This window comes from Theobroma cacao, chromosome 2, assembly GCF_053813885.1.
Source record: "Theobroma cacao isolate CCN51 chromosome 2, ASM5381388v1, whole genome shotgun sequence".
In the NCBI taxonomy this organism is placed as follows: domain Eukaryota; kingdom Viridiplantae; phylum Streptophyta; class Magnoliopsida; order Malvales; family Malvaceae; genus Theobroma; species Theobroma cacao.
Window position 1 is genome coordinate 50,222,588 of NC_142640.1, and position 26,046 is coordinate 50,248,633.

The window sequence follows — 26,046 nt, forward strand, 5'->3', positions numbered from 1 at the left end:
TACGAACATATATAAATTTTGCAGAGGAAAATCTGATCTCTCACTTTTAAACAAGTTCCCAGTGTTCTATCAAATTATCCATATACGTATTGAATCATCAGTTTTTTTTTTTTTTTTGCTCAGAAGGAACAATCAAATACTTTTGGATGGATTATGTAACTACATGTGCACATTGGTAATATCTATCAAGAATGGTTTTTAGTTAAGATCGAAACAGGTACCATCAAACTGATCATATGCCACATTGTTGCATCAAGATCGATGTCATATCCAGAGAAATCTGGAAAATTGGACTATTGGCTCAAAGCTATTCAGGATCTATTTCATGAAAGGAAATTTGAACTAACTAGCTAGCTACTTGAATATTTTCAAGAAATAGTAAAGCATATTAATCCAAAACCTTTTTGATCGATATTTAAGTTCCTGTAAATCATATGCTTCACAAATTTTCAGAGAAATTCACTTGAAAAATTGATTGATTGAACAACGAAAGTACCATCCAAGACCTCCTCTTCTTTCTTGCAACTTGCTTCTTGTTTCAACGGAGCTTTCAATTTTCATAACCCTATCTTCTGGTGCCCCAATTTCATTTCATTAACTCCTCAGCCAATGATCTGACTTCTCAACTGGAAAGAATATCTCCCTCAGAAATCAACAGTACAAGAGAAATTGATCAGGGTACTTCTACTACTACTTTTTAATACTCTAAATTTCACACCAAATATCTCCAGTGAAGTCAAAATGCATAATCCGAAACACAGAACCTCAACTATATGCTGCTAAATGCCCCCTGTGAACATAATCATGTTCTGTCAAGTGTAATAGAGCTGCAGAGATCATTTTAGGGATAAGTTCAACCGCTGAAAAATGCAATGCAGGAAGGCTAAGATCTTTGCCTTTCCTTGACTCTTCTGTGAAGATCATTTCAGAGATAAGTAATATCAAGTTCTCTTTACACTTCCAAAATATAACAATCAAAATTGTCTTAAGGACTGCCAACCGTTTAAATCATTAAACGAGTATACCTAGACTATGTGTGATTGCAATGTTAATATTCTCATTGGTATTTTCCTTCTCCTTTTCCTTATTGCAAGAATTAAGATATACTAAAAGCATTTCGCCACCAGCCAGTGAATTGATTTGCAGCAAAATACCACTTTCTTACTGAAATTCACAACTCAAGAACCCAACAATTGTACACATATAATCAAATAGAAATTGAAACAAGTACAAATTATCTTCGATTCCATCATCTTGCCAGTAAAACTATAAAATGTGACACCAACATTCTATCAAAATCAAAACCAAAAAACCAAAATTTACATACCTTTCCAAGTAAGAGGAAGCTTAAGCTCTAGAACCCTTTACGTCCAGTTTCTTTCAAAACAACAGGCTTGTCAGCCATGGAGAGACAGTACTTTGCAATCTCCCTAAACCTAGGCACACTCCTAAGATCAACCTTTGTCCCATCTTTCAAGGTAATGACAACATCACCCCACTCACCGATGAAACGTGGCACCACTTGCACGTCCTTAATCACCTTGTAAGAGAAGTCACTCCTGTCCTGACCCGTCAGTCCTGAAATCACCGTCACCCGCAGGTTGGTGAACCTGTACCTCAAGAAAAAAGCTCTCGAAACTGCAGCCAGTGTCAATGGCAGCCACAGAAGAGTGAAACCCAGAAGCAGATTAGCTATGAGGTCACCGTAGTGGGCTCCACCATCGAAGAAGATGGTTTCTTCTTTGGGGTTTTTGGAGAAAGATTTGGAGGGAGTGCTGGTCGTGGCGGGCTGGTTAGTTGGGGAGGAAACGTGGAGCTTGGTGGATAGTATCGGTCCGTTGGTTTTGGAGGTGGGCTTGAAGAGGAGGTTAGGGAAGGGGAACTTGGAAGAGAGGTGGAGGGACTGGTGGGTGTCGGAAGCGGCGGCCGCGGCGGCGGCGATGGCGGCCGGCAAAAGGAGAGAAGTGGTGGCCATGAAGGTTTATCCGTTTGTGGGAGAGGGAGAGGGAGAGGGAGGGAAACGAGAGGTAGTTAAGTTGATCCGTTGCTGGTCATGTATTTGCCACGTGGCATGCTAAACACTCGCTGGTTGTTTGTGGGCCCAATCTCGGCCCATAAAGAGTGACAAAGGTGTCAAAAGTAAAGTGGGCTGCAGTTTGCCACAACAGTATCAAGTTATCCAGGCCCTACAGAAATCCTATTACAAATAGCAATAAATCTTATCAAATATAATTCATTTTTATTTGCATCAAATATATATAATTTTTTTATTACCATAAAATATTATTAGATAATAGTGGATCTTAAATTGGGAATTTCTTATTATTTTTTCATAAATCTAAAATTTACTTTAATTATGATTCCAATTTCTTTAATCTGTAATAACACAATTGAGTTTTACATAAAAATTAATAAAATTACAATTTGAATTAGACAAATTGATTTGCAGCTATTTGATATAATTTAGGAAACTCCTATTTGTTTCCTAACAGGAAGCAACTACCTCCCTTTTATTACAAATAGGATTACCTTGGTGGCAAGCAACTACCCCCCTTCCCCTTTATAAATACCACCTGAAATTTCCAGTTTCTCTGTGATTTTCCAAAGAGAAGTTTTCTCCTCGAAATTTTCCCCAATGGCTTCCGCTACTTACCAACGTAGTGACCTACCTACTCCCAGTTTCGTTCAAGTTGAACTAACCATCACCTTTCGACTCAACTTCCAGCTCCATTATTGCTCAACAGATCAAATCATCGATCTCAACGAAGAGGGCCCTTTATCCTCCCAAGAAACTCTTGGTTTCGATCTCCGTGTTTTGAGAAACCGTGATCAGGTTTTCCAAATTCTTGGTCCCGTGCTAAGAAGACATCACATCCACAGCTCTCCCTCTTTCGATGATATCATTGATGATATCATCCAACACGTACGTAGACTCGGAAACTTGGGGTCCAACAAGGGACGTCAAGTCTTGGCTTTACACACAGAGATATCGAGAACAATTGTGCAACACGTAAACCACGAGGAAGACGAGGATTTGATCGGAAGAGCCTTAGAAGAATCAGCGTCGGAGTTTGAAGCAAGCAACTATAACATGGTTCCAGCGAAGGAGTCATCGGTGAAGAAGATGCTGAAGAGGGTTAGGGTCGAAGGTGGAGACTGTGATCAGAAGGGTGGAGAAAATATCGAGGAAAGACTCGTGAAAGCTGATGACTGCGTGATATGTTTGGAAGAACTTAAAGTTGGATCAGATGCTTCTCAGATGCCTTGTTCTCATACTTTTCATGGTGACTGCATCGAAAAGTGGTTGATGCAAAGCCACTATTGCCCTGTCTGTCGGTTTGAGATGCCTACAGAGTGAAGAGCTTTTCTTTTTTGTTTTTCTTGCTTCTAGTTTAAGAGATAAACCTCTTCTAAATTTGGATAACTTGTAAATTGCTTTTGAGGAGGTTTTCTTTTCATTGGTTTTGTACATGGTGGAAGTGTGCAGTACATGGAATGAAAATAGATTGTTTCTTTCTTTTTATTTATTTTAATTGTTGTATTTAGCTTTGGTCTGTTTTTTGATATATTTTGGTTTACTTCTATGATGCATTACCAGGTCTTAGCTTACTCCGGTCTGAGTACTCTTATGTTTTGTTCGATCCAACCCTACGATTTGAATGTAAAAATATTCGATTGTTGTTGCTGCATTTGACGATTTCTTTGTCTTTTGTTTGAGAAAACGATGAAATCTATGAGATGAAGTAGGATACTATGGGAAAAGAAGTCAACTATTTTATCTGTGCCAAGGATTTGGTGGTGCTATGTTCGATTTCAATATGCGGTATTACATCATGTTCACTTATTTGGTTAAAGGGTGTTCATCTCTCAGCTGCTGTGTTCCCTGATTTCATTCTGATGTATTCAGTGCTGGTCATCTGCTGACTTCTTTCAGATGGCGTTTCTTTATTTATTTACGTTGTCTTCCCTTAAGCAAACCTCTTGGCTCATTGACCTGCACGTTTTGTATTTCTTTATTAATATTTTCCTTTCTGTTTTCCTTTTAACTTTCAACATGTCATTCCTTGGTTAGATTTGGATTCACTAGCAATGCTTCAAAGGCAATCGGATGTCGATATCCTTGACAATACAGCTACTGTTGCAGAGTTGGCATATAGCTTTCAAGCAACGAGAACACACTGACAATTGGTACACAGCATGTACTTTGACCTCTTGTCTCTTGAGGCTTTCACCATGGTGATTGCTCAGGTGAACAACTCTGGCAAAGCTAGTACTCTCCTCCAAGATGAGGTCCTCTCTTATGTGAATGGAAGGTTAAGTATAGATTGATCAAGAGTATATCAAAAGGTTGCAATAAGAAATCAGCTTAGGTGAACTATAAGGATCAATTCCATATATGATTTCCCAATCTAAAGCAATCCTTTCTGGTTACTTGCACAGTCATTTACTAGTTGTCTTGTTTGTTGTTATCGGGAACCAGGCATTCAAGCATGAAACTGAGAGACTGGTCAATGAACTCAGAAATTCAGCCCAATATGCAGAGGACAAACTAGTTTCTATACAAGACAGAACAAATGTTCTGTTGCAGAAATCAAATCAGATTCATTGAATGTAATTTGATATACTGCTTTCAAGTGTTGAGAAGTTGCTATATGTTTGCTTTGCTTCTATAAAGCAATGATATGATTGGTTCTGCAACTTAACAAGTAATTCTTTCTGCAGTTTTCTTATGCAGCCATTTCTTCCATGGGGCAAAAATTGTGCTCCTTTCCATAATTGTCAGATATGGAATACAATTGCCTTAGTCCTTAATCATATGTATTAAATATTAGTTTAGAAGTGGGAACTTGCTTTATGATATCATTGGTTCTGTAACATAGTAAGTAATTCTTTCTGCACATTAACCTATTACCTGGATGATGCTTTTCTTTCATATCTCATCAGTGAATTTTGACATTTTACACTGTATCAATTTTAACAATAGCATTAGTAATTACATTATTTGGATAATATATATTTTTTAAAATGAAAATTTGGGTATTAGAATTTGATGATACACAAAAATAATTATAAATGAAGATTAAATATTAAGAAGATATGCAATCTATATATATATATATATATATATATATATATATATATATATCAGGAAAAATCAATAAATATACAATTTCCAACTAATGAGAAGTTAAACCCTCCAAAATACCTAATTCAAATGCCAGCAATTTTGTTAATTTCAAATTTTTATTTTAATTATCAAACTAATTTTATTTTAAAAATTTTGATTGTCTTCTTTCGTACCATATATATATATATATATATATATATATAATTTTCAGCCATAGAATTTAATTGGATAGATGAGGAAGCCCATATCAATTATTGAAAAATGATACATATATAACTTGACAAAATTATAAAAAAACAGCAACGTAATAAATCTTACCAAATATAATTTATTTTTATTTTTATCAAATATATATATAATTTGTTTTTATTACAATAAAATACTATTAGATAGAGGTGGATCTTAATGTCAAAAATTGGGAATTTTTTATTATTTTTTCATAAATTTAAAATTTATTTTAATTATGATTCCATTTTCTTTAATATGTAATAACAAAATTGAATATTATATAAAAATTAGTAAAATTACAACTTTACTTTTGAGCTATATGACATATTTTAGGAAACTTTTATCTTTGAAAAAAAAATTTAGGAAACTCGTATTTGTTTCCAGGCGGGAAGCAACTACCTCCCCTTCATAATTACCAACTGATATTTCATTAATATCAGTAAGCAATTGCTACCGCCATTGCCCATTACCATAAATTCCACTGAGATTTTCACTTGATTGTTCAAAAGAAAACTCTTCCCCTCAACCAATGGCTTCCGCTATTTACTACTGCAATGACCTGCAACATATTGTTTATCAACCTCTGACTGAACCCGAAATCTTTTACCCCACTCCCCCTTTTGTCCAAATTGAATTAAACATCGCCCTTCAATTTGGATTCAGGCGACATTATTGCTTAACCGATCAGTTTGTCGATCTTGACGACGAAGGCATGTTACTCTCTCAAGAAACCATTCGTTTTGATCTCCGGGCTTTGAAAAACTGTGATCGGATTCACCAAATCCTTGGTCCCATGCTAGTAAGACTCAGACTCAACCCCAACGCTCGTCCGTGCCGTGCTATCATCAAAGAAATCATCCGACAAGGAGTTAGCATCGGAACGTCGGAGTCCAACAAGGGACGTCAAGTCTTGCCTTTGCAAGCAGTGCTATGGGGAACGTTTGTGGAACAAGTAAACGAGGAAGAGGAAGATCAGGTTTTGATCGAAAGAGCTCTAGAAGAATCGGCATCGGAGTTTGAATCAAGCAACTATAACATGGTTCCAGCCAAGGAGTCATCAGTCAAGAAGATGCTGCAGAGGGTTCGAGTGGAATCGGCAGAGTGTGATAAAAAAGGTGAAGAAAAAAATCAAGAAAAGGCGTTTGGAAGCTGAAAACTGTGTTATTTGTTTGGAGGAACTCAAGGTTGGGTCAGATGCTTCTCGGATGCCATGTTCTCATATTTTTCATGGTGACTGTATCGAAAAGTGGCTGAAACAAAGCCACTATTGCCCCGTATGTCGGTTTGAGATGCCGACAGAGTGAAGAGTTTTTGTTTGTTTGTTTTTCTTGCTTCTAGTCGATGAGATAAACCTCTCCTCATGTTGGATAACTTGTTAATTGCTTTTGAAGAGGTTGTCTTTTCTGTTCTTTTCTTTTCATTAGGTTTTGAATTTAAGCTGAGTGTACATGATGGAAGTTTGCAGTACATGGAATGAATATAGATTACCTTTTTTCTGGTTTTGAGTGTTTGCATTTTAGTTATTTTAATGGTTGTATCTAGCTTTGGTCTGTTTTTTTATATATTTTCTTGTACTTCTCTGATGCATTACTAAACTGATTAATATTATTGTGGTCTGTTATTTTCTCCATCTCTTTCGTATCTAATTAAGTTCTACTCCAGCTAGGAGTAAGCTCGGGAGGAAAGGCTGAAATCAATGCCTTGCACCAATGAAATAGATGTTATGAAAATTCCAGAAACATTTAACGTGGCATTGTAAATCATCCATGTTCTATATAGATTATGTCAGTCAGTTTGTCCGTAGCCTAAGCTCCCGCTGAATGATTGGTTATTTGTAGTGAAGCAAATTAGCTTCTAACATGACAAACAACACTTTTGTTTTATCGGCTAACATGTACATTTTGAAATACAACAGAATATTTAGACTGGTATCTTAGGATTTCTGATGAGTTTATTGTCAAGTTGTTCTGTCCCAAGGGTTGCATTTAAGCTGAGTTCTTTCAACCTAATTCCTTTTTTTGCCTGTCCAACTTGAAGTCTTGAACAATACCTGGTTCTTGAAGTAGCTTGAATTGGTAGAAATCAAAATGGTGCTTTGCTTGTGTGAAAAGACAAAACATATGCTCTTCACATTCTGCATCAGAATTCCTACATATAGGCTTTAGTCAGCTTGTTTATTGCAATGCCTATATTCATTTTACACTTCAAATGTGCTACACATCAGCATTATTCAGTATTTATGCTGTAGTTTCTGGGAATCCTATATAATATGTAGCCTAGCCTCCATATTTATGGAAAGTTAATGTTATATTATCAGCTAGTTTTAATTTACTGGTGTACCCAATTCTTCTGTGCAATCATCTGAAAGCAGGCAGAAAGGAAAAAAGTAACTTTAGTATTCAACAAAATCCTTAACAAACATACAATTTGCAGCTAATAAGAAGTTAAACCCTCCAAAATACCTAATTCAAATGCCAGCCATTTTGATAATTTCAAAATTTTATTTTAATTACCAAATTAATTTTATTTTAAAATTTTTGATTTGTCTTCATTTGTACCATATAAAAGTATATATATAATTTTCAGTTACAGTAGAATTTAATTGGATAGATGTGGAAACCCATGTCAATTATTGCAAAATGATACATATATAACTTGACAAAATTTTAAAATATCAGCAACGTAATAAATCTTACCAAATGTAATTTATTTTTATTTTTATCAAATATATATATATAATTTGTTTTTATTACAATAAAATACTGCTAGACAAAGGTGGATCTTAATGTCAAAAATTGGGGTTTTTTATTATTTTTTCATAAATTTGAAATTTATTTTAATTATGATTCCATTTTCTTTAATATGTAATAAAAAAATTGAATTTTACATAAACATTAATAAAATTACAAGTTTACTTTTGAGCTATTTGACATATTTTAGGAAACTCCTATCTTTCAAAAAAAAAATTTTAAAACTCGTAATTGTTTCCCAGCTGATAGGTACTACCTCCCCTTCATAATTACCAGCTGATATTTCATTAATATCAGTTAGGATTTGCTACCGCCATTGCCCATTACTATAAATTCCACTGAGATTTTCACTTGATTGCTCAAGAGAAAACTCTTCACTCAGCCAATGGCTTCCGCTATTTACTACTGCAATGACATGCAACATATTGTTTATCAACCTCTGACCGAACCCGAAATCTTTGACCCCACTCCCCCTTTTGTCCAAATTGAATTAAACATCGCCCTTCAATTTGGATTCAGGCGACATTATTGCTTAACCGATCAGTTTGTCGATCTTGACGACGAAGGCATGTTACTCTCTCAAGAAACCATACGTTTTGATCTCCGGGCTTTGAAAAACTGTGATCGGATTTACCAAATCCTTGGTCCCATGCTAGTAAGACTCAGACTCAACCCCAACGCTCGTCCGTGCCGTGCTATCATCAAAGAAATTATCCGACAAGGAGTTAGCATCGGAACCTCGGAGTCCAACAGGGGACGTCAAGTCTTGCCTTTGCAAGCAGTGCTATGGGGAACGTTTGTGGAACACGTAAACGAGGAAGAGGAAGATGAGGTTTTGATCGAAAGAGCTCTAGAAGAATCGGCATCGGAGTTTGAATCAAGCAACTATAACATGGTTCCAGCCAAGGAGTCATCCGTCAAGAAGATGCTGAAGAGTGTTCGAGTGGAAGCTGTTGAGTGTGATCAAAAAGTTGAAGAAAAAATCAAGAAAGGGCGTTTGGACGCTGAAAACTGTGTTATATGTTTGGAGGAACTCAAGGTTGGATCAGATGCTTCTCGGATGCCATGTTCTCATATATTTCATGGTGACTGTATCGAAAAGTGGCTGAAGCAAAGCCACTATTGCCCTGTATGTCGGTTTGAGATGCCGACAGAGTGAAGAGCTTTTGTTTGTTTGTTTTTCTTGCTTCTAGTCGATAAGATAAACCTCTTCTCATGTTGGATAACTTGTTAATTGCTTTTGAAGAGGTTGTCTTTTCTTTTCTTTTCCTTCCATTAGGTTTTGAATTTATGCTGAGTGTACATGATGGAAGTTTGCAGTACATGGAATGAATATAGATTTTTTTTTTCTGGTTTTGTGTGTTTGCATTTTAGTTATTTTAATGGTTGTGTCTAGCTTTGGTCTGTTTTTTGATATATTTTCTTGTACTTCTCTGATGCATTACTAAACTGATTAATATTATTGTGGTCCGTTATTTTCTCCATCTCTTTCGTATCTAATTAAGTTCTACTCCAGCTAGGAGTAAGCTCGGGAGGAAAGGCTGAAATCAATGCCTTGTACCACTGAAATAGATGCTATGAAAATTCCAGAAACATTTAACACGGCATTGTAAATCATCCATGTTCTATATAGATTATGTCTGTCTGTTTGTCTGCAGCCTAAGTTCCTGCTGAATGATTGGTTATTTGTAGTGAGGCAAATTAGCTTCTAACATGGCAAACAAAACTTTTTGTTTTATCGGCTAATATGTACAATTTGAAATACAGTAGAATATTTAGGCTGGTATGATGGAGGAATATCTTATGGCTAGTAACTTTCTGCACACTAGGAGCTTGCATTTAACAGTTTAGATTTCTGATGAGTTATGGTCAAGTTGTTCTGTCCCAAGGGTTGCATTTGAGCTGAGTTCTTTCAACCTAATTCCTTTTTCGCCTGTCCAACTTGAAGTCTTGAACAATACCTGGTTCTTGAAGTAGCTTGAATTGGTAGAAATCCAAATGGTGCTTTGCTTGTCTGAGAAGACAAAACATATGTTCTTCACATTCTGCATCAGAATTCCTACATATAGGCTTTAGTCAGCTTGTTTATTGCAATGCCTATATTCATTTTACACTTGAAATTTGCTACACATCAGCATTATTCAGTATTTATGCTGTAGTTTCTGGGAATCCTATATAATATGTAGCCTAGCCTCCATATTTCTGGAAAGTTAACGTTATATTATCAGCTAGTTTTAATTTACTGGTGTACCCAATTCTTCTGTGCAATCATCTGAAAGCAAGCAGAAAGGAAAAAAGTAACTTTAGTATTCAACAAAATCCTTAACAAAGACAAAATCATCCTTATTTTTTTTGAAGGAGTTGCATGAGACCTTAATACCAAGTAACTCAATAGCTACACAACATAGATTAAGATATTTTCACAAAAGTGTCATGTACTATCATTTAATGGAATAAGTATTCATTTTGCTCTTGAGTTTCTTCCTGTTTCATATGGTATCAATGCTGAATGCTTACAAGTCACATGGAATCATCTTTTTCATTCATCATTTGCTTCAGAATCAATTATTTATTAGGCAATAGAAAGTGCTTCCAAATAAAACAAAATCTTGTAGTATGTATGTTTTCATGGAGTAAATGACTAAAGGCTGAGCGCATTCTTCCCAACCAGAGAGAGAGAGAGGAAGGGAAAAGCTAAGCTCAAGGGAAAACAATGTCCTATACCTCTAAGGTCAAATGCAAAGAGAAATGAGCAGTTTTAGACTCTCATTTGAAGTAGATACCACCAAAAGGAAGAAGGGCAGCAGACAGAATAGGGGACAAAAGAAAAATCACCCAGAAACATGGTAGTAATAGAAATGGATAGAGGCCCTAACCTGGGAAGATATCCATTCTCAAGGTAGGCAATATTGAAACAATACATAATAATTATGCAAGATAAAACTTAAAGCACAGTATCTGGCAAGCCTATGAAAAATGAAAATCAAGAAAAATAACAGTAAGCAAAAAAGAAGGCACAGAACAATGAAGCAGAAAGAAACCAAAAAAGATATTCCAGATCACAATGTTGTCAGCAGATGGGAAGGCACAGGAGAAGGAGATGGAAGGAGAGGGAGAGAGAGAGACTATAACTATGTTGCATGAACATGTGTGACAATGATGGTTTCATCAAACGGGGCATTGAATTACAAAAAAGGATGAAGTAGCTTACATGGTGCTGGAAAAACCTGCCAATACACGAAATGTGTTTCCAACATTTCCTTCTAAACCAGTACCAACTATCACCCAGAGTTCCCCCAAACACTTCAGTAGGGCAAGAAGTTTCCCTCAGTTAAAGGGTCTTTAAAATAACCCTGGTGAAGTGGTCAGGGGAACTCCAGGGAACAGCTGACATTCCCTTTCTCATGTTACAGTTTTTCTGGTATGTTAATGCACAGAAGGTTTACTGTATATATAGGGAAGTTCACTAACCTTAGGTGCTGACACAGTTAGAAGTGGTGATCTGTAGTTCGAAAAATGATTGGGATGTGAGTGAAATTCACAGCGTCCATGTCGCTGGAATTGAACCTGGTCAATATTTGAGGGAAAGTGAAGGGTATAGAAGTAGAACAATAGTAGCTAGTGGACAGAAAGCTTTCTGGCTTTCTCCGACTCTTTCATCTCTGAGGTTTGTACTTCTCAACTTTTTCTTTTCACTTTTCATAAGGAAAAAAACCTTTTCAACTTTATCATACTACACCTCATGCCTAATGTGTATACTTGATTTTGATTAATATTTATTATTTGAAGAATTACTTTATAGCATAATATTGTATAGAAAATAATGAAAATAATTATTACAATTGAAGTATTGCTTTACATAAAACAATTAAAAGAAGTGAATTACTACTTTTATATAAAATAATTAGAATAAGTAGAGCATTATTTCATGTAAAACAACTAATACAAATAAAGCAATTACTTCGTATAGAATAATCATTTCACACAAATGACAATGAGAATAATCAGGAATACATGGTGGGGTTCATGAGTTACTTTCATCATGAGATATTCGAAAAGTTTGGTTTGATGGCTCAAATGTGGAGATAGTTAAGAAGTCTCCATCTTAACCTTTTCCTAAAGTACAAGTGTTTTTCTCTTTTACCACCTATTCATGTACAACTTCTTCTTTTGCACTTATTTACGTACAACTCTTTTTTGTTAGCTTTTACTTGAAAACAACTCTTATTACATTTAATTATTTCAATAGTCATATAATGAGTTGCTAACTGTTACTCAACATTAACTCTCAATAATAGCTACTTAACATTAAAACTCTCCTTAATAATATCATTCATTATGTGCATTAAAGCTTTTTCTTGTAATTGTTACTTTTAGCACTATATATAGAGCTTTTACAATTCATTTAGGAGACTTTCACTTTTTGACACTTTTTTACTCTCACTCAGAGCTTCTCTCGCTAGCCCTCCTATACATTGTCTACTTATTCTCTTCCACTGACCACGATACTCAGTATTAAGGGAGAGTGTCTAGCGGTTCGGTCGGCCTCAATTGTGGAGGAGGCCACAACCAATCAACTGACAAGGGTGGTGGAACTGACCACCACCAATCGAGCCAAAGGAAAAGCTTATCAAACCATGACCGACCATGATCGATCGGTTCTAACAGTTGCAAAAGCAAATTTGGCATAACAAACATAGTGGTGATGGACATCTTCTCAAAGCTTTCAATTGAATCCCTGGCATGTTTTAATTGTGTTTGTAAGCCCTGGTCTCTTCTTTCCAGACCTTTGATTTAATTACTAAACAATAAACATCACCAAACAACCTCATAAACAACAACCTTAATCTCCTTCTCAAATGTTGTCATAGAATGACTGATGACATCTATTATTTCTCAACACTTTCAATAGAAAAAGAGGAAAATCTATTAGTAGCAAAGAACATTCACAATTCATTTACCTTTTTTTAAGAATTGTTAGTATGCCTTTATAGTTTCATGCCCTTGTAATGGATTTCATGGAAAGAGCTTAACTTAAACCCTTGTGAGCATCGTGAGTAGTTCTCAAAGCAAAGAGTGAAGGGCTGATTAGAAAGATGATGTTAAAGAAAGGTTAAAGCTTAGCCTTTCACTTTATAAGGGTTGATTTTTCAATCGGTGTCGGGGGAAAGATTCCCCTTCGACGGCCTAATCGATTAACCGTCCAAAACACCACGATCAACCGCTTCCTCAACCGGAGCCGATTGACCAAATCTTTTTTAACTAAAATCGCTGAAAACCATCTATCGGGCGATTGTCAACCACTTAGATGCTCAACCTTACTTAATATTTCAGGAACTGCTCTTATCTTTCTCTCCATTGCCTCCGGTACATCATTTACTTCTTTGCAACGCTACTTCTTCCTATCTCAAGAACACCCTTTACACCTGACAACATTAACTCGAATTATTTCCCTTGGCATGAAGATTAAGTCATTAAGTAGTAGCTATTCTAACAGGTAAGCCAGCTATTTGAGGTACTAAGAAGAAATAAGAAATTTTGTCAGGTTTGTTTATGAAGAAATTGTAAAAAATAACCCTATTCATAAGCTCAATTCAAAAATATCATTTTTTTATAATTTTAACTATTTTTGGTCAATTTTTGGCATGACTTGACAATAATACCCTTTAAACAATTTCAGACAAATTAAAATAGTTTCAGTTTTCTCTCTCTCACCATCTGGATAAAAATTTCAAAATTAAATCTCGATTTTTCTCTCTGCTCAAATATGTCTATCTCGTCATCCAATTCGCAGATATGACATCAAGCTCTTTCTTATTTTGTTTTATTTTTTTGGATGGTGGATATTGAGGTTCTTAAAGGCGATAAACAACGATTTTGCTCTTTGCAAGCGGCGATTTTGCTCAGGAAGAAAGAACAGCTAAAGCATGTTTGATGGGTTTTATGGTGGTTCACGGTTTTGTTGTGTCTGAAATTGGGATGATTGTTAAGCATGTTTGTTAGAGATTTTGATTTTTTTTTATGGGATTTTGAGTTGAAATTGTTCAGGGAATATTTTGTAAAGAGGGTATATTTTACTTTTGTATAAGGGGAGTGAGCAAGGCCTCCCCGATAGGGATATATTTTCTCTTGCTTTTGATGGTTATGAAGTTTTGTAACCTATTTTTATGAAATGCACAATTTCATGGCTTAGTTAAAAAAAAATATATGTGTTTTAGGTTCTTGAGTTTATTAGTTTATTCATAAAACCCCAAAATTAAGAAGTTAAAATTGAATAGACTGGTTTTTAAGTATTGTGAGACTGATTTTTAGGTATTGCGTGACTTAATCACTGTGTGACTAGTTATTAGACATTACGTGATTGGTTTTTAGACATTGCGTGACTGTTTTTTAAGCAATGCCTAAGTCATACAATGCCTTATTAACTAGTTACGCAATGTCTTACTAACAAGTCACGTAATGCCTTATCAGAAACTAGTCACGTAATGCCTTATCAAAAACTAATCACGCAATATCCAAAGTTAGTCACGCAATGCCTATCAACTAATCACGCAATGCCTTATCAGAAACTAGTCATGTAATATCCAAAGTCAGTCACGCAATACCTAAAAACTAGTCATGTAATTTTTGAAAATCATCAAAACTACTGCATTCCATTTAACAAGATCAACAACTTCAAACGATACACTATATTTCATTTAACAACATAATTAACGAATATGAATACTCAAAATATTCAAAAAAATTTCTTCATATATCAAAAATCACTCTAAAATGCTTAAAAATGCTCAAAACGCTTACAGGTTTTCTTCGTGTATCAAAAACTACTCCAAAATACTCAAAATGCTTAAATGTTTTTCTTTTTGATAAGGAAAACTCCAAAGATGAATAGTCTAGTGAAGAAAATTTAAAAAAATATGAGTCAGTTTGAGGCGTAAATCTAAACATACTTGACCCATTAATAGGTTTCGAGTTGAGACGTAGAGCCAAATAAATGGATCGATTTTATTAAAGATAATTTTGTCCAAATTTTAATTCTTTTGACTAAAAACAGTTAAAATTATGAAAAAATTTATTGTTAAAAACACGTTATGTAAGGTTCATTTTAAAAAAGAACCCTTTTGTTTATTTTAGCAAAAATCCCTTGTAACATCTGCACTACCCCAAAAAATCATGTTCCTGTTGGGTTTATGCACCAGATTCTGGTTATGAGAAAGCTGAAAGGGAAAGGCTGGAAAAAGAGATTTTGAGTGAAAAAGCAGGAAGAGAGTACAGCAACATGCAACTGACACCACATGCATTCTTTTATCTCCCATTATCCCACAGTTGCGTCCAGGTTCACTTTGCCAGAGACTTCTCTCTTTGTGAATGAAATGAATGCAGCACATCCACCGAATAAAAAGTGTGGTTATATTGCCGTTATCTTAGCAAGAAACCAAATTGAAGTAATCTCTCAGCCAATGTCCCCTACAGTTAGGCTTAAGTAGTATATTGAGGAACTTTGAAACAGATGGATGATCATCATTTGTTGTTAATGGTCTGAAAGCAAAGACAACTGACTATAATAGTAAAACTATGTGCTTCCTCTGAAATATACAGCACGGAGCTCTGTTAAAAACCAAAGCTCATTGGCTCAAAAGAACAGGACATAGTTATCTGATAAAAACATTATCAATGACATTGGTCCAACAAGAACTCCATTTAACATAAAAAAAAAAGAATAATCCGAAAAAATATCTTCATTTTTTGTCTTGGATCTTGCCCTGGTCTAGGATAAACAAGAAAGATCTAGCTTAAACTCTCACTGGTAAAACTTCTTATGGCTTTTTAAAAAAGAAAGAAAGGTCAGCTAGTCTGTAAAGGAAAACTCATTCTTCCAGTTACCAACCTTCTTGTAGATATTAAAGGGCTAGAAAATCTCCACCCATTTTGTTTGGAGCAAGTAAGAAAGGAACAGTCTCTATTTTTTCAATCTGTCAAGAGGCATCGCTGAAATGATTCTATGACAATAGCCTTGCTTTGCTAGAAAACCTATCAAGGATTGATAACTAGCCATGAAACTGAACTTAATGATAGAACTAGCAAAACCAAACATATAATTTCCTGCCAATTTGCACTAGCTAGGTTGCTTTAGTTACTAAGCAAAGAAAAAAGAAAACAGTTTTAGTAGGCACCTAAACAACTTTACCTGGTTTACATTGATATATATATTAACAAGCCCACACTATGCTGCTTGAATGCTAGCTTTGTCATCAAATCTGGCCAGAAAATTAGATACAGAAAGCAGTACATTTTTGGCAAATTCTAATTAACCTTATCTCCACTAGCTTTAGAGCTGTTTCCTTTCCAAAGGAAAGTAGTAAGTTTTTCTCAGTCAGCTTAATTCACTTTCCATGGGAGAATGAAGATTTTGTGTCCATAATCTCCACCAGAGTGTCTTCTATGATCAAATTGCTAAAAGCAGCCACTTTGGCTTAGTGGTAAGGGTGGAATGGGGTTTGAAGAGACCGTACGTTTCGAGCTGTTGTTCTTCCCCTCGTACCCTCCCCAAAAAAGAATTTGCTAAAAGCAAAGCCTTTCTGCTCTTTTGGAACAATTAATCCTCCTTCCAAAATGATATGTATTACTGAGATAGCTTATGGCTGCAAACAAGACCACTTAAACACTCTTAAACTACCATCAGTAGTACTTCTCATTATATTTGAGTGTATCAAACTATGTCAGGACTATCTGCAAAAACCTTCAGTTGGAACCCTTAGTATTGCAGGAGTACTATCAAATAGTATCTACTTCTTTTTAGCTTCCTTTTCCTGGTTGCTTCATGAAATATCTGCAGACTCACCTGAATTATGCAGTTAGACTTGCAATTAGTTTCAGTATTGCTGGTTGTTTGGTTTGATTCAAATGGAAGAAATGTGCAAGCATAACTCTTCTGGGAAAAATGAATCTAGACACAATACCAGACAAGATGGATTCTTAGGAAGATTTTGAGGTCTAAAGTCACATAAAATTCTGGCCATACTTTTGTTCTCTACTTATCATTTTCCATCCCCATAGAATCAGAGCAGCTGTAAATTAAAATCTAGTATTCACAACAAACGTTTTCTGTCTTGTCTTCTCAAAACATACATAGAGACAACTCCTAATAAAGATAGCTTATGGACAATTCATGACACATAAATCGAAGTGGATTAAGGGCAACCTTCAGGAGTCCTTTTGCTTATTTACCTGTGAATAACACTTTTCTAACAATGAAAAGGATAGAAGAGAAGGCAATACAGAAGTGTGGAAAAGGTGTGGGGAGAGCTCAAGTCCACTCACCTCAAGAGAATATTCTCCATCTCGTCATCTTTAGTTCCCAATCCCCGCAATTCTGACTAGATTCAGTTTCGGTAACTTCCCATGCATATCTGCATTTTGTTTCCATATCTAATGCCACCCAAAACCGGCCAAAGGGCCACAACTACTGAACTACATGCAACATAGAGAGCCTTCACTATAAATAGGGAGGTTGGCTACCTATTGCCTAATCATCAAACCACAACAGAAGAAATAGAGAGAGTCAGCTGTCCTCTTGAGTTCCCCTGATCACTTCACTGGGGGCTGATCTTCTTTGGACCCTTGATAATAGGGAGGGTCCCTGACCTACTGAAGTGTTTGGGGGAACTCTGGCTGGCGCCTGACAATGTTTTGCAAAGACAAGTTTGGCAGATGTTTTCATTGATCTTCAGCTTCAAGTTACTCTACAGATTCTTTATTGACAATATTCCATGCATCAGGATTTCTGGCAAATGCAATTTTACTTGCTAGCCAGCAAGATAGATGCAAGTTTCATGTCCCGGTCCAACAATGTCTTTTATACAAGTGTAAGAGCCTAATGCTCACACACACTCATGCACGTGCCATATAAACTCCCCAGAAGAATTGCAGCTAGAGCATCAAAACTTACATCCTTAGCTTTGATGCTTTATGTTCATCATTCCATCATATGCAAGTTTTAACGTTTTTATTATTACCAAAACCACACTTTGACGACTAGGGTGTTTGTCTCAGAAAGGGCTACATGATAGCTACTGTAATCACCTAGTCCAACCTAGGAAGCCTTTTTTTTCACTTTGATTCATTGGTTTTAATCCTTAAAAGGCACTTCATGATGTTGGTTCTAGATCTCTCCATTTATACTAGATTCTTCTTCTTGTAAAGTCTTGATGTCGGATCAGGTATTAAAGCTCCCATCTTTGTTATCCCCCATATAGTTTCTCAGAATAGTCTTTCTGCTAGTGCTTGAATATCAACATTTGTTGCTGATATGCAATGTTTTTTTTTTTTATTATTGAATAGACAGAAGAGAAGTATGCAACATATTGCTATGGAAAAGGTATGGAAGAACTTATGACCACATTTCTTGCCAGATTCTGTTTCAGTAACTTTTGATGTGTGATTTATTCTCATCTCTAATGGTCCCCATGCAGCCGAAATGCCAGAATTCAAACTGCTTTCAGAACATATCGAGCGTTCATAAAAATACTCTTGCTTTTTGTTATGTGAGTAACAAGAAAGAGAAATGAATCAACTGTCACATGGAGTTCATTTGGCCTCGTATTGACCCTTGGTCAGGTTGACTCTACCCTTCTGCTAGTGTTTGGAGGAAGTCTTGCTGACACCTGACACTGATTAGAAAGACAAGGCGGGTAGTCTTATTAGTCTTCAGCTTTTGATCAATAACTGCTATCACATTTCAAAAAATCAGGAATGGTTGCTCTCCAAGCCTTTGAGTGTTTAGTTGCTCATCTCAGAGTAGTCACAGGATGCAGTATCTTATACCAGGCTATTTGCATTTTTTTTTGGAAGTCATACAAGAGGAAATATTATTAGCTGAAAAATTCATCGGCTTTGACACTTGATATTAACTAGTACACTATAGTAACTTTCATTTTACACGTCTATGCTTTCAAATTGAGAATTGAGTAATTAACCAGAATCTATGAACACAGAATCTCACCTATTGGTATTCACAGAAGCAGCAGCTCTACACTGGGACGAACTTCACCTATCAGATGCTCATCAGATGCTCAAAGACCCTCTGCCTTCCCATTGCAGCCCATCTGGCACAAGCTTCTCTAGCTTCGCTAGTGCCATGACCATTATAAGATCTGATACATGGGTCCAACACCATCTTCTGAAGCACTATTGCATTGTTCAGTAGATACACAGCGATCTCAATCTCAGTCACGTAACCATATGTACCAGTAATAAGAAATTCCTTGAGATGATCATGAGGGCAGCTGGAAACCGGTTTATTTCTCTATTTCTATCAATATAATCACAGTGTCATAGCTGCAACGCATTCCAAAATAGAATAGTCAAGGAAGGATGAGACGTTACTTGTTCAAAACCTGAATGCCTCCATAAATTGGCTACATTCTTATCATTTCAGAAAATAACCCAATAGAGGCTAGCTAGGACTTGTAGTGAGTATGGATCTTAGATTTGAAGATTCCATAATTTGTTTCTCCAAAACTTTGTTCCTATATAGAATGATCATCCAATTTGCTGATAACTCAAACTTTTACATTGGTCATATCTGTTGAATTGGGACTTGCATTGAAGACCCTGCAAGCCTCATCACATGTCAATATGATCATGCTTTGCTGTTTTGTATTCTGACGGTTTTCCAACTGTCTTGGTTAATGTCAGACATGCTCCAATGCATGTTTAGATTTGATATCTAGGCTCTGCTTAGTGAAAGTAATGCAGATTCAAAGTTATGTTTCTTAATGTTGTTCACTTAACTATCGTTGTATATATGTTTCAATTAATGCAATATCTGGTTCAGTTGCCTTCTATTACTGTTTTGTTCTTCTCTTCTCTTCTGTTTTTCCGCATTAATGACTGCATGGCAAACTGTTACTGCTTGACTCTTGTAATGCTCACTAATATTGAATGTTAAGCTTAGAATAGCTACTGAGATCAATAACTACTAAGAAACGGGTTCAGAACTACAGCTTTCGTAGGCCTAATCTTACACAGTTTTCTAAACAACTTTTTGAATATGGTCTGAACTACATCTAAATGAATGAATCCAACTTGCACAAAAGGTTATGTTTGATGAAACAATGCCTTATCCCTTTTTAACACAACAGATCAACTTATAGTAAATAAGGACGCAGAAATTAACAACTGCGCTAACAAAGGCAAGCTGATGGCAAATCTTACATGTAATTCCAACTTTTGCATCAATGGACAAACCTTGAGAACATCTGCTATCCACAAAAGGTCAAGTTGGGGTATGAAAACTTTTAAGATCAATAAATTTCTAGGATCATAATGTGTTGGTAACCTCCCCAGAATCAACCCAAGCTGTGAAATCAAGTCAGAAATGGAAAACACATACCGAATCAAATATGAAAAAGGAAGTGAGTTCAATTATGTGAAACTACAAGAAAGATGTTTTCAAGCGTTGACCTTCCAGTCGAAGAAGTAGTTTAAGTACAATGTCTCAAGCTGTAGAAGATCAATAGGAAACCTATACTTATTGGTAGAACAAGGAGCATTGTCTCCAACTGTCATATTGGTGAAGTGGATAAATGCAGTTTTTAGATATGGGACTCAATGAAATGAGAATTTTATATGTGTCCCTTGTAGTCCAATGTCTCAAGACCAATGCCATTGATCTGCAACTCTGTCAGTTCATCCCGTCTATACACAGTTAAGCACCTGAGCTGTCGACAAAAAGGATGCTCTAGCTTAGAGTGATAATATGTGACAGCATTTATGTAAATTCACACATTCTAGAAGATGGCAATTAGATAACAAATTCTGAAAATGTTCATCTGATTCCAAATCCACTCACTCAAGAACCAAGATCGTCAAGGAATTGGAACCAAGGAGTATATATTTTATTTGTATACCAAAATATTTGCAATGAGAAATCCCCTGGTAGTGTACCTTGACAGTTTTACAGGCAAAGATGGATCATTCGGAAGAATTTTGTGGTCAGATTCCGCATGAAATCTTAGCCCATAAAATTAGATTCTCTGTCAGCTTTTTCATCTATCACCATTCAACATTTGGTATCCGTAATGACCTCTTCTGCTTATCTTCAGAAACATGGAGACAGCTCGATCGGATATGAAATAATTGGGGATATATATGGAAGCAGTGTTTTTTCTAGGCAATATGTAAAGAATCCTTCAACCTTTTAAATTGCATAAAACCTTTGTTCCTGAAAAACAACACTTTTTTGTCTCTGAAAATGATAGATGGGGATGTTTGCAAGATTACAGAGTGGAATAGATAGGGAGAGCTCATGGCCACTCACTTGAAGAACATTCTCTACCTTATCATCTTCCCCCAATTCCCACTATTCTGACCAGATTCAATTTCAGTGATTTCCACACATGTTGATTTCGTTCATATCTACCGGCTCCCCAACCTGTCAAAAAGCCACAATTTTTCTAAACTAGATGAACATGCAGAGCCTTTTATATGAATAGTAGGTTGGCTTCAGATTGCCTAATTAACCACAACAAAAGAGAGTCAGCTGTCCTCTGGAGTTCCCCTGACCACTTCACTAGAGGTTTCCTGGACCCTTAATAGGAAGAAACCTGACCTACTGAAGTGTTTGGGGGAACTCCTGTTGGCACCTGACAATGTTTAGAAAGACCAGGGTTGGCGGATAATCTTCTGTCTTCAGCTTTTGCCATCATCTTTACATCCCATGCATCAGCCACCAGGAATTCAGGATTTCTTACACTAAGTCAGGCATTTCTGTTTTTCTTGGAATTATGAGGGGAGAGGAAATGCCATGCCATTGGCCTTGACACTTCCTGTTCCTAGTCACATTTTATTAAACTTGCATTTTGCAGCCAATATCTTATCCATTGAGAATTGAGCACTTAACAAGAATCAAGTTGACAGTTTTTTACTATATGTGGTGTTTATGGAATCAGCAGTTCCGCAGGTGGATGGTCTTCACCTTTAAGATGTTCGAAGAACCTCTGAGTTCTCATAGCAGCCCTTATGGCACAAGCTTGACAACTCCACTCTAACGTCAATGAATGCTGCCATAGTATCATTATACATTCTTATCATTTTTGAGAATAAATCAATGGATGCTAATGCTTACTGTGAAAATTGGACTTAGAGCTTTAAGTTCTGATGAATCAACATCAATTCTGCTATGTTGCTGCCTAGACAGCTCATACTGATGTGAGCTGTAATTTGTGTTTTTTTCCCTATTGATTGTCAGTTTGCCTGGCGTTGCCTGGTATCAATCAAGAAGTGAATTTAAAGGTATAGTATTTTCCTCTAATGTGGTTTCCATCCACGTCATCATCATTGGAGGCAGAATCCTTCTTTTCTGATAAACAAAGATCAATTTCCTGGACCCCTCTTGCAACAACACAGCTGATCCAATTGTCAAGATTTTTAGCATGCCAATGACTTAGTTTGAGGCAAACTTTTTGTTTTTCTAACTTATGGTCAGAGCTGGGATGGAGCAAAAATTGATTTTGACACAGTTTAAGAAAGTTTGGCTTCTTTCCATCAAATTTGATAGTTTGTTTTGAAGCATCCATGTAAGAATAACTACAAATCATAACTTGGGAAGCAGGTGTCCCTTAGCATGTTTACATCAAAGTTGACATTTGAGAGATCAAATTAATGCAGTCCATGTAAACCTCCACCTAGCTGAGAGGATACTAGTCCTCACTCCTCACTGCATCCCTTATAGGGAGAAATGACAAGATGATGCCTAGAAATACCATCAGGAAGTTGGATGATGCGATCATCATTGATTCTAGTGTTGTTTTTCTTTGATTGTCCTCCCTCCATCAGCGGTTTGCTGATGATGGTGCTGCAACTTTAAGCCAACAGTAGAAGAGAGAATTGGATTGATATTGCCAAGGAATTATGCTTAATTAAGAAGCTAACTTAGTATTGGGTACTTCCCAAGTAGAATGTCCATGGGACCAGGCTTTTAAGCCCGCCAGCTCAAAATTTTTGCTTTGTTTTACTTCCATTTGGAGTAAAAAGGGAAGATAGATTTGAACTTGAATCTAACAACACACGATTTAGTGGTAGAGTTCTTGAAGTTTTTCTCGACCGTTGATAAGCTTATTTTCCCATTTACAATCAATGAATGTTCGTGCCATGAACAAAATCTTGTCTTCTTCCCTTGCATTCCTTGCTTTCAAAACGTTCAGAGTGATTTTATGTCCAGGTAATTTGACCAGATGATCAGTTTAAGAATCTGCATGTAACGCATGCAGAAGGGGCCTCCATGACATGGCAGAAAATGCCATGGATGATCTAAGTCAAGGGGAAAAAGGTATATTTCCAATAAGAAACGGGAGACATGAGATTCATAGAAGGAGGTTCTTTCTGAAAGAATTTTTAACCAATTTCGACTAAGTAACTGTTTACCAGCTAAGCAGAGATCAACCACTTTAACGCCTAAGAATGCCTTGCTTCAGTCTAGAACAGTTTACTTTTAAACGTGACCATTTACATGCTATATTTGCTGTAACAATCCAAAATTTTCTAGCATAGCACTCTGAAATGAAATAAATAAATAGAAGTCCTTTCTATTTGAATCCTGCTTCCTTCCTTTAACCAGCCTTCTTAGTTCCCATCCCTGCAATAAACTATTTTTTTCATTGCCATGCACTACCCCCGACTTCCAGAAATAATGGCATCATAGTCATTCTTCTCATGGCTATGTGTTCTTTTGAAGCTATGGATTCTACAGATGCTGCTGTAAGTCTGATCATTCTTCTCAATCTCCATTGTTATATCGCCTTTATTTATCTCATTGCATTTGGCACGGCAACAAATGTTTAATTTACTAGCGTAAGATTCTGCTATATAATTCTCAGTGGCTAAATCATGGAGGTGACTTGACTAACCGGAGGTTTGCTTCTGGAGAATTTTTACTCAACCCGGCAATGGTCAGGAATTTGGCATTATGATGGGCATTCTATGCTGGCAAAGACATATCAGCAACTCCAGCAGTTGCCTACGGAGTAGTCTACTTCCCGTCATGGAATGGATATTTGTATGCAGTCAATGCATTCAATGGTGCTCTAATATGGAAGCAGAATCTTGGTCAGCTAACTGGACTAACTGGCACTGGAGTTCTTGCAAATGTTACAGTCTCAAGATCAACCTCCACAATTGATGGGGACCTCTTGATTGTAGGGATATACGGACCAGCATAGTGATTGCTGTTTCCCGATCAGATGGGAGACTTGTTTGGTCTACTATACTAGACCCTCGACCCCGGGTTCTGATCACAGGATCCGGAACAGTTTACATGGGGTTAGTCACCTTTAGAAATCTGCCCTTCCAGTGTTTCTTATTTGCTAAAGTTTATTATCTATTTACATATTCGATTTTCCTGTAGGGCGTTCTATGTCGGAATATCATCCCTGGAGGAGGGATTACCACCAGAGCAATGCTGCACTTTCAGAGGCAGTGTCGTAAGGCTAGCTCTCCGAACCAGGGCAATCCTATGGAAGACCTATTGCTGCCAGATAATGGAGGCAGACCGGGAGGTTATGCAGGAGCAGCAGTATGGGGAAGCAGCCCTGCTATTGATGTAAACAGGAGGTTAGTTTATGTGGCGACAGGGAACCTTTACACAGCTCCTGCTGAAGTGCTAAAATGTCAAGAGCAGCAAAACAATCAGACAGCTAAACCAAGTCATCCTGATCAGTGCATAGGCCCTGACATCAACTACAATTCGATCCTCGCCATCGATATCGATTCCGGAAGGATCAGTTGGTCCAGGCAATTGGGGGGCTATGACATTTTTTACTTCGCATGTTTGGTTCCTAACAATCCTGACTGCCCTCCGGGACCTAATTTAGATGCAGACTTTGGCGAGGCTCCCATGCTCCTTACTATCAATTCTAATGGGACAATTCGTGATGTAGCTGTTGCAGTGCAAAAGAGTGGGTTTGCCTGGGCCTTAGACCGCGACAATGGTGACATAGTCTGGTTCAATGTAAGTATGATTACCCTTTTTGCCTTTCTGATGCAAAACATTGAAGTTGGCAGTAACTGTCAAAAGGGAATTTAAAGAGATTCTGTTTCACATGAAAACCACACAGCTAGCAGGACCAGGTGGCAAGGAAGGAGGAGGGCAATGGGGTGCAGCCACAGATGGGAGAGGGGTTTACACCAATATTGCTAACAGCGACCGCCAAAGCTTCATGCTCACACCATCTAACCAAACAACAACAGCAGGAGCATGGGTAGCTTTGGACGCAAATACAGGAGAAATCGTGTGGTCAACGGCAAACCCCAGCAATGACACTGCCCAGGGGCCTGTTACGGTGGCCAATGGCGTCCTTTTTGCTGGGTCGGTAGCCTCTAATGGGCCTATATACGCCATCGACACTGGCACAGGGAATATATTGTGGACATATAACACTGGTGCTATGGTATATGGTGGTATATCGGCCAGCTATGGGTGCATTTACGTGGGAAATGGATATACAGTTGGCTGGCAAGGTTTCACCCCACTTGGACTCCAGGAACTTCACTTTACGCATTTTGCATTGGCTACGGGATGACCTGGGGCAAAGCCACCGAAATCTATCGACATTTATTTCAACCTGTGGCCGTACTATGAAATAAACTTATCAAATTCATCCAACCTATCAGCCCATGTAGCATGAATCTATGTGTATTTGACTAGGTCTTAGGTAATACAGACAATATGTGAAACTTTGCTAACAAAAGTACCAACCTCTCATCAAGGAGCATGAGTGCCTCCAAACTTGGCATTCAGGCTCCCTCCAGTGTTCCTTTGACAGTTATGATCACACTGAAGGTGCCATAACATCCTACAATGTCAAGACGAGAATGCATGATAACAATGGCAGTGCTCACACCAGTAGGTTAGGCATACAATAAACCTATTAATCGACTGAT

At 36.9% G+C, this 26,046-nt stretch overlaps 2 protein-coding genes and 2 long non-coding RNA genes across 8 annotated transcripts; 2 read left to right on the plus strand and 2 right to left on the minus strand.

Annotated features, from left to right (window-relative positions):
* Positions 1–388: 388 nt before the first annotated feature.
* Positions 389–2,016, minus strand: LOC18610460 (NAD(P)-linked oxidoreductase superfamily protein). 4 transcript variants are annotated; one of them, XM_007046125.3, is made up of 2 exons: positions 1,328–2,016; positions 389–626 (listed from the first exon to the last, which is right to left on the minus strand). In XM_007046125.3, the coding sequence occupies exon 1, from the start codon at positions 1,973–1,975 to the stop codon at positions 1,355–1,357; it is 621 nt and encodes a 206-aa protein (XP_007046187.3). In that variant the 5' UTR covers positions 1,976–2,016; the 3' UTR covers positions 389–626; positions 1,328–1,354. The 4 variants fall into 4 exon arrangements, with proteins under 4 accessions (XP_007046187.3, XP_088660089.1, XP_088660090.1 ...); XM_088803963.1 differs by having other exon boundaries at positions 389–643; XM_088803964.1 differs by having other exon boundaries at positions 555–790.
* Positions 2,017–2,635: 619 nt separating this feature from the next.
* Positions 2,636–3,358, plus strand: LOC18610461 (uncharacterized). Its single transcript, XM_007046126.3, has one exon. The coding sequence runs from the start codon at positions 2,636–2,638 to the stop codon at positions 3,356–3,358; it is 723 nt and encodes a 240-aa protein (XP_007046188.3).
* Positions 3,359–17,796: 14,438 nt separating this feature from the next.
* LOC148764396 (uncharacterized) lies at positions 17,797–19,664 on the plus strand. The gene is made up of 2 exons (XR_016024437.1): positions 17,797–18,484; positions 18,579–19,664. It is a non-coding gene; the product is annotated as an uncharacterized LOC148764396 (long non-coding RNA).
* LOC18610466 (uncharacterized) lies at positions 18,640–21,292 on the minus strand. Of its 2 annotated transcripts, none has more exons than XR_016024436.1 (4): positions 21,055–21,292; positions 20,323–20,828; positions 19,109–19,443; positions 18,640–18,776 (listed from the first exon to the last, which is right to left on the minus strand). It is a non-coding gene; the product is annotated as an uncharacterized LOC18610466 (long non-coding RNA). The 2 variants fall into 2 exon arrangements; XR_016024435.1 differs by lacking the exon at positions 18,640–18,776 and having other exon boundaries at positions 19,029–19,443; positions 20,323–20,466; positions 20,572–20,828.
* Between the last annotated feature and the right edge of the window lie 4,754 nt (positions 21,293–26,046).

Coding starts and splice junctions, on each gene's coding strand:
- LOC18610461 (XM_007046126.3), top strand. CDS start 2,636: ATGGCTTCCGCTACTTACCAACGTAGTGACCTACCTACTCCCAGTTTC.
- LOC18610460 (XM_007046125.3), bottom strand. CDS start 1,975: ATGGCCACCACTTCTCTCCTTTTGCCGGCCGCCATCGCCGCCGCCGCG.